The sequence below is a fragment of the Rhinoraja longicauda genome, chromosome 7 (assembly GCF_053455715.1).
Source record: "Rhinoraja longicauda isolate Sanriku21f chromosome 7, sRhiLon1.1, whole genome shotgun sequence".
Taxonomy (NCBI): domain Eukaryota; kingdom Metazoa; phylum Chordata; class Chondrichthyes; order Rajiformes; family Arhynchobatidae; genus Rhinoraja; species Rhinoraja longicauda.
In genome coordinates, this window is record NC_135959.1 from 29,883,047 (window position 1) to 29,891,751 (window position 8,705).

At 42.5% G+C, this 8,705-nt stretch overlaps 1 protein-coding gene across 3 annotated transcripts in view; it reads right to left on the reverse strand.

The window, feature by feature from the left end:
- The window catches only part of rbm26 (RNA binding motif protein 26), an 88,118-nt gene extending 80,991 nt beyond the window's left edge, over positions 1–7,127 (reverse strand). For 2 of the 3 annotated variants that reach the window (XM_078402320.1, XM_078402319.1), the window contains exon 1: positions 6,479–7,127. In XM_078402320.1, coding sequence (XP_078258446.1) covers positions 6,479–6,537 — 59 coding nt within the window. In that variant the 5' untranslated portion in view covers positions 6,538–7,127. The remainder of the gene's footprint in view (positions 1–6,478) is intronic. The other variant, XM_078402321.1, reaches the window with a different exon arrangement.
- Between the last annotated feature and the right edge of the window lie 1,578 nt (positions 7,128–8,705).

Sequence of the window (8,705 nt, forward strand, 5' to 3'; positions counted from 1 at the left end):
GAGGGGAGATAATAATAAAAGCATATAAAATTATGAGAGGCATAGGTAAACAGTCAGAAACCTTTTCCCCTTAGTGGAAAAGGCAACTAGAGGGCATAGCTTTCAGGTCAGTGAGGGGAAATTTAAACACAAAGTGCTGGAGTAACTCAGGCTGCATCTCTGTAACAGGCTGCATCTCTGGATAGAAGGAATGAGTGATGTTTCAGGTCGAGACTCTTCTTCAGAATGCGGGTCAGGGGAGAGGGCGTTTCAGAGATAAGAGTAAGAGATGCAGATCAAGGAAAATGTAGAATCGACCATTGTTAGCTAGGAGAAGGTGACAACAAAGCAGACAGAGATACAATGTAATCAGATGGACAGTCAGACTAGTCGGAGAACAGGGATGGAGAGAGAGGGAAAGCAAGGGTTACTTGAAGTCAGAGGTCAATATTCATACTGCTGGGGTGTAAGCTGCCCAAGCAAAATATAAAGTACTGTTCTTCCAATTTGCGCTGGGCCTCATTCTGACAATGAAGAAAGCCCAGGACAAAAAGGTCAGTGTGGGAATGGGAGGGGGTGTTAAAGAAACCAGGAGATCAGGGAGGTTAGGCGAACTGAGCGAAAGTGTTCAGTGAAACGATCGCCAAGCCTGCGCTTGGTCTCGCCGATATATAGGAGTCCACACCTGAAACAGCAGATACAGTAGATGAGGTTGGAGGAGATGCAAGTCAACCTCTGCCTCACCTGAAAAGATTGTTGGGGTCCTTGGAGGAGTCAATATTGGGCTGGTGAATATACCAATCAGTGGGTTCTTATCCAATTTCTTAGGAATTTTAGGAATCGTTATTGGAAATACATTCATATTGGCAAATACTCGTCACACTTTGTAGATCCTGGAAAAGTTTGAAAATTCCAAGATCAGCAGCATTTCAAGATCATTTGTAGGAAGGAACTGCAGATGCTGGTTATACACCGAAGATAGACATAAAATGCCAGAGTAACTCAGTGGGACAGGCAGCATCACTGGAGTGAAGGAATGGGTGACATTTTGGGTCGAGACCCTTCTTCAGACTGAGAGTTAGGGGAGAAGGGGTCTAGAGATATGGAAAGGTGAAGTGTGAAACCGACAGATCAAAGTAATGATAAGGTAATGTAGAATGGTATATTAGCTGAGGGGACGGTGACAAGGTGGCATACTAAGTAAGATTTAATAGGACAGTAAAAGTAGTCGGAGAACTATGGAGAGAGAGAGAGAGAGAAAGCAAGGGTTGCAGGCTGCCCAAGCAAAATACGAGGTCCTGTTCCTCCAATTTGCATTGGGCCTGACAGTGGAGGAGGCCCAGGACAGAAAGGTCAGTATAGGAATGGAAGGGGGAAGTTAAGGTGTTTAGCAAACAGGAGATGGCGAAAGCCGAGGCGGACTGAGCAGAGGTGTTCAGCGAAACGATCGCTGAGTCTGCGCTTGGTCATAAAGGAGTCCACACCTGGAACAGCGGACACAGTACATGAGGTTTGAGGAGGTGCAAGTGAACCTCTACCTCACCTGAAAGGACGTTCGGGGTCCTTGGATGGAGTCGAGGGAGGGGTTAAAGGGTTAGATGTTGCATCTCCTGCGGTTGCAGGGGAAAGTACCTGGAGAGGGGGTGGTTTGGGTGGGAAGTGACGAATTAACCAGGGAGTTGCAGAGGGAACAGTCTCTGCGGAAAGGGGTGGAGATGGGAAAATGTGGCCAGTGGTGAGATCTCTTTGGAGGTGGTAAAAATCTAACTTGTCCTTATTGCACAGTATGTTTGTATGGCTAAGTTTCTGGTCAATGGTGATCTTCACCCTCACTCCTCCCATCACAGGATGTCAATCATGGGGGTTTAGACAATTGTTATGCCACTGAATGTCAAGATACATTAATGTCAAATCACACCCTCTTGGAACATATATGAGCAGTAATGAAATAAACAAGAAGATGCTTCAAGTAGAGAGCTTCATGGATTACAAAGAGACACTTTTGGTCTGAGCTGGAGGAGCAGATAGAAGTTCAGCAGCTATGGTTAGACTTCTAGCTAATATTTTGAAAAGGATGAAACCAAGTAGTGGCTCAAGTGACAGCAATGCATCCACTCCCAGATGCTCTCAATGCTTTCTATGCTCACTTTGAAAGGGAGAATATAGATATACTTTCTCAGGCTCTGACAGCCTCTGAAAACACTGTGATCTCAGTAAATTAGGTCGGAAGATCCTTCACGAGGGTGAACCCTCGGAAAGCAATTAGCCCTGATGATGTACCGGGCTGTGTTCTTAAAACCTGCATGGACCAACCGAGTGGAGTTTGTGGACATATTCAATCTCTCACTGCTAAGGTCCAAGGTCAACACCTGCTTTAAAAGAACGTCAAGAAGATCAAGCTGAAATGACTACTAACATCTTTTATAATGAAATGCTTTGAGAGGTTAGTTATGATACATATCAACACCTGCCTTAGAAAGGACCTGGAGCCACTATAAGTCGCCTACTGTCACAGCAGGTCAACAGTGGATGCAATTCAGATCAGTCTGAAGAAGAGTCTCGACCCGAAACATCACCCATTCCTTCTCTCCAGAGATGCTGCCTGTCCCGCTGAGATACTCCAGCATTTTGTGTCTATCGTCGAATTAAACCAGCATCTGCAGTTCTTTCCTACATGTGGATGCAATCTTGCTGGATCTCCACTCTGCAGTGCACCACTGGGATAATAAGAACATGTACATCAGGTGTTGTTCATTTGACTACAGCTTGGTGTTGAACACCACCATCCCCTCTAAACTCAGGGAACTGATCTACGGTCATCCCTATGCAATTGGATTCTTGACTTCATCAGCAGACATCAATCGGTACGAATTAATAACAACACTTCCTCCTTGATGACTATCAGCACAGGAGCACCACAAGGCTATGTGCTTGTTCCCTGGGTTACTCACTCTATATCCTTCACTGTGTAGCCAGACACATCTCTAATGCCACCTTTCAATTCACCGACAATACCAGTGTTGTTTGATGGATAACAAACACGCTCTCATCTCACTGCTGCAATCAGGAAGAAAATAGGAGCCCAGAAACCATGACCTTCAGGTTCAAGAACAGCTTCTGCCCAGCAACCATCTGGTTCTTGAACCGCATGCACAACCTTACCTCAGCAACAATCTACTATGGGCTGTGTTTTGGGTTGCACCACGTTCTTGGGCTTTGTATTATAATAACTGATTAGTAGATTCTTGTTGTATTAATTATTGTCCATTTACTTGTTATTGTGTTAATGGGGGCATAAAGCTGCAGCAAGAATTTCATTGTTCTGTTCACGGTACATATGACAATTAAACACTCTCCACTGTTATCTATAAATTATATATATCTATAAATAAGACAGCGATACTACCAACCCACAGCTTTAGAATAGTGAGGAAACTGGTCAGGCAAAGGAATCCTATGCAATCATAGAGAGAACATGTAAATGGCAGTCAGAGAGTTGAAATTGGTTGGGTTGATCCAATTTTCAGAAGGTGTGGTATTCTACTAAATATGTCACTATAGCAGTCCACTAGGAGCCATTGTTTCAGATTTAGGCAGAGAAGAAATTTCTTGAGAGTGAACTTTTAGAAATATCTCCACCATAGAGCTGTAAAAGCTAAATAATTTAATATAATTAAGGTATCAGTGTTTGGACTGTAGCAGTGACAAAGATGTTGCACAGGTAGCTAAGCTAGAAGCATCAGAATTCTTGATTCAGTAGATTGTGTGATCAAATCACACTCCAGAGACTTGAGTGCAAAAAGCTCAGATATTATTCCAGTGCTGAAAGGAATGATGCCACTAACGGAAATGCAGCTTTGGGAGATGGATAAGGAGTTAAAAAAAGAACTCCCCACCTACACACTTTCATGAACAATAAAACTCTGACAATACTTTGGAAAACAGGAATTTATACCTCGTGTTCAGCCCAATATTTATCATTCAATCAAAATTATTGCTTGTGAGAACTAGCACAGAATGAATTGGCTGCCACATTTCCTTCTACAGTATCACTTTAACAATACTTCAATGATCGTGATTCATTTATAACAATCCAAGCCTGTCAAAGTCCCATGTGGTGCAAGTCTATTTACAGTAAATATCCAATCTTATGTTTTGTGAGAAATGTCATGCATAAGTTAATCAACATGCTATACGGCCCTTATAACAGAAAATCTCATCAGCACATACAAAAACATTGATGATAAGGATTGTGAGCCTCAAATATTAAATCCGTTTCTCTTTCTGAGAATGTTGCCTCCTTACATGCTGAGTTTTAAAACATTTTCTATTTGCATTAAAATTGATCAGTTTGCCATCTTTGTGCACACCACAACTAGAACTCAGTTCAATATTTCTTATAGTCCAACTATTTCCTTATTATTCATAAAATGGTCCATTATAAAGTACAGAACAAAATAGTATGCAAGACCTCTTGGCCTTTTCCAGGGAAATATAACAATATATTTTGACTTTAAGCTCAACGTGCCTTAAGAAAATAAATCACTTACAGGAAAATGTAATCGAGTATTTAGTAATATTGCTGCAGTCTAAGACTGCACAAATTAAGAACAGGAGCAAGTCCTTTAAACTTCATCTGCCATTTAATGAGATTATGCTTGATCTGACTAACTTCAACTTAATAATCCTACTTATCCACTGCAGGCTTTCACTCCTATTTTACTAAGAATCTTCCTATGTCTGGCTTCTTTGCAAAAGAGAGCTTTGAAGAGTCACAGCTATCAAACAATTCACTTCACCTGTCCTAAATGAATGATATGGGTGATCCCTTGTTTTTAATAGTATCAAGCTTGACCACTAGAATCAATGTTTCAGAATGAAGAGTGGATAATTGAATGGAGTTCGACCCAAACATTTACAGGCAACGAGTCAAACAGGTGAATAACTAAATAACTAGGTTTGTTAAGAGTAAAATATGAAGTAGAATTTCCTCAGCGATGCTGATGAATGGTCACTGACCCAAGTATTCACCACATGTTTGTTCACAGATGCTGCGTAACTTGCCGAAAGTATCTGGTATTTTCTATTTTTGTTCCTCTAATGGCAAGTTATCTTTTTTAGTAATGGGCAGCCTCTTGGAAATTCAGTAGCCTGAGGCCCAAGGCATCACAAAGGAAATCCAATTCAGCAGCTGCTATCGGTTTGAATTAGAAGTAATTCTGGATGAGACAGTTTGGGTAATCAAGTAGGAGTTTAGAGTTTGATATAACCATGGGGGACAAGGAAGAATGGGATTTATTCACAAAATGCTGGAGTAACTCAGCAGGTCAGGCAGCATCTCGGGAGAGAAGGAATGGGTCACGTTTCGGGTCGAGACCCTTCTTCAGAATGGGAGTTGTAATTGGTCAGGTGAGTTGAGGGTGTCAAAGGAAAACTGGTGACTAAGTAACTTCAAAAACGCAGCCTACCTCAGTCATGGCTGCAAACCACTCAGGGAGGTTCATTACATTAAGCAGCAAAAGAACAAACAGTTTGATCTGATGACACCACACAAAATATAAAGGAAGGTATGTACTGATTTCATTATATTTCCTGTATACATTTTATGAATTATGTAACTCAAATTTCACTGTACCTTAATTGGTACATGTGACAATAAATTGATCTTGAAATCTTGAATAAAGTTTATTTTTAAAATAAAAACCTGTACTAGCAATCCACATGCATAGCGAACAAACAAATGGCATGCAATCCTTTGGATCAATGCAACCTAATTGCTTCTGCCAACAATCAAATCTAAACGAGTGATGCACCAGCGATGGCTCCACTTAGTGTATATTTGACATAGAAATTGGCTTACTGGTGCAAGCACAATTCACAAGAATTTACCGGGATAAACTTCTGAAGTGCATCAATTCAATTTGGCATAATTGCACTCCAGTCTGGCAAAATATTGATTTTCACATGCATAATGTAGGACAAAAATAATCTGAAACAAAATAACCAACTATAAAGATGTGCTGAATTACTTAGATATTATTGTCAATGCCAATGTGCAGTCAGCATTTTTGATGTTCAGCACATGCACTACAATTGACACCCAAAAAAAAAAAAAAAAGCGCTTTCAAATATATATTACAATTGTACTTACTGCTGTGAACCCAAAGAATAGTTAAAATAGTATATTTATTCAAGCTGCACACATGTGCTGTTAATGGACCACATGAAACTCACCATCATGCAGTTGAGAAACTTCTAAACTACTGACCGATTCTAGACCTGATCTGGAAGTCTCCTAAATACATGGCGCAATATTTCCGCAGACTAATCCAATTGGTTACAGTGCAGACTTTTGACAGAATTCTCCCAAATCATGGGATTCAGTTCTGACTGTGATCACACCGACGTGGAGGGGGAAAAAAACCAATTTCTGATGCAGCAACCTCGTGGATCTGTTTAACCAGTTTGGTTTTCATCATCGGAGGACTCGTGTACTTACATGGGATCGAGAGTCTTGGTGAGCCAAGTCTTGAGTGCATCAAGGTTTTCTATCATCATGGTGATCGATCCTTTTGGAAGGGGATGGGGGGGTGGGGAGGGGTGGGGTAAAGAGGACACGGGTACCTCGCCAGTGACGGGGGGAGGGGTGAGGGGTGAGGGGCAGATGCTGGGAAACTGGCAGAGGGGACGGGGATGGGGATGGGTGTCCTGCTCTAAACGAGCCGGGTCTGTTTCTTCTTGTCCCCCTGCTGTGGGGAGAGGCGGGGGAAAGCCGGCTGTCAGAGTCGGAACGTCCAAAGGAAAAGGCCCCAAAACAAACAGCTGCCGCCGAGGCTGCAAACTCAACGTGTCCACACTCCGCCGCACGCAGGACCTCTGGCAGCGATTTAAAAACAAAGAAAGGTTTCCACGCGCGAATAATGCTTGGAGGGAGTTTAAAACACGCGGGCTGTTTCACCAGCCCGACCAGGCCACCGGGTTAAAACTAACATTTCTGCTTTTCCCTTTCGGCCGCTCCTCGCTACTTTATTCAGAAAATGGCGGCTTCCCACTCTCGCTCTTCCGCCAGGGCCGGGGCTATCGCGAGACCGGGCGCAGGGATTGGGGCAGGGCTACCTGGCTTCAAGTTGAGCCCCAGTTATATTCTGGAACCTGGAGCTACTGCACACAGAATTTTCTTACCTGCCTATATATTTTTTTTTAACTGGGTGGCTGGGTGTTTTGTTTTGGTTTAAAAAAAATAGGTGTATACCCTTTGCGACCGGCGGCAGCTGTTTGTTTTGGGGCCTTTTCCTTTGGACGTTCCGACTCTGACAGCCGGCTTTCCCCCGCCTCTCCCCACAGCAGGGGGACAAGAAGAAACAGACCCGGCTCGTTTAGAGCAGGACACCCATCCCCATCCCCGTCCCCTCTGCCAGTTTCCCAGCAAAGATGAGTCGCACCCTGGCCACTCACTCACTCCCTCCCTCCCTCTCCTCTCCCCTCCCATCCCATCCCATCGGCCAAAAAGATATTGAAGTGTGAAAACGCACACCTTCAGATCCCGGGACAGTTTCTTCCCAACTGTTGTCAGGCAACTGAACCATCCTACCACAAACAGAGAGAGCAGTCCTATACTACTATCTACCTAATTGGAGACACTTAGACTCTCTTTGGTCAGACTATACAGGCTTTATCTTGCACTAAACGTTATTCACGTTATTCCCTCTATCATATATCTGCGCACTGTGTATGGCATTGACATTCACATGGCAATCCATCCCTCGGAGAAACTCCGACCAGGTTCCGACCAACCATGGATAACCTGGTGCAGTCTCAACAAACTGCGGACAGGCATAGGGAGGAACAAATCGAACATGCTGAAGTTGGGATATACTGAAGGTGCGGCAGACTTTAAGTGCGGATGGGGCCTCTAGACTATGAAACATCTCCTAAGCTGTGACATGCTGCATGATACATGCACTGTAAAGGATCTTGCAGAGGCCAACGACGAGGCACTAAAATTTGTTCGCTATTGGCAAACACTTGTGTGATGACACGAATAAATAAATGGCTCGATTGAAATCACATATATTGTCTTTCTGCTGACAAGTTAGCATGCAACAAAAGCTTTAATTGTCGGTACATGTGACAATTAATACACTAAACTAAACTTGACTGAATAAGCCACTTAAATATACATTATAGAGAATGTATTAAGAGTATTTGCACAGTTTTGGCTTTGTACACAGCTTTACTCTGATAAAAAAATATTCTTGAAATATAAAATAAATTACTTCTTGGGATTTCGGTACATTTTCTTGCCAATCTCAGGAAACCCGTAGCTATTGTAATTTAGTCAACCTATACTGAATCTACAGTGAAAAGCAAAATACTGCAGATCCTGAAATTTGTAAATGAAGCAAAACATGCCATAAATTGTGTATTGAAGTTGGCAGATGCTTGTAATCTGAAATGGAAGTGCTGTAAATACTCAGGCATCTGTGGAGAGAGAAACAGAGTTAACATCTCAGGATGATTTTTTTTTTCAAGTTACTGCAGATATCAAAGGTCTGAAATAAAAATAAGCAGCACTTGTGGAGGGTACAGGGAATTCATATTTTAGTTCAACGAACTTTCATCATTAGGAAAAATCAGAGGGAAAATGTGTTTTCAGATGCAGTGAGGCTGGGCAGAGGATACCGAAAGGGCAGAATACAAGAGTTAAATTTGAGTTTAGGGCGGAA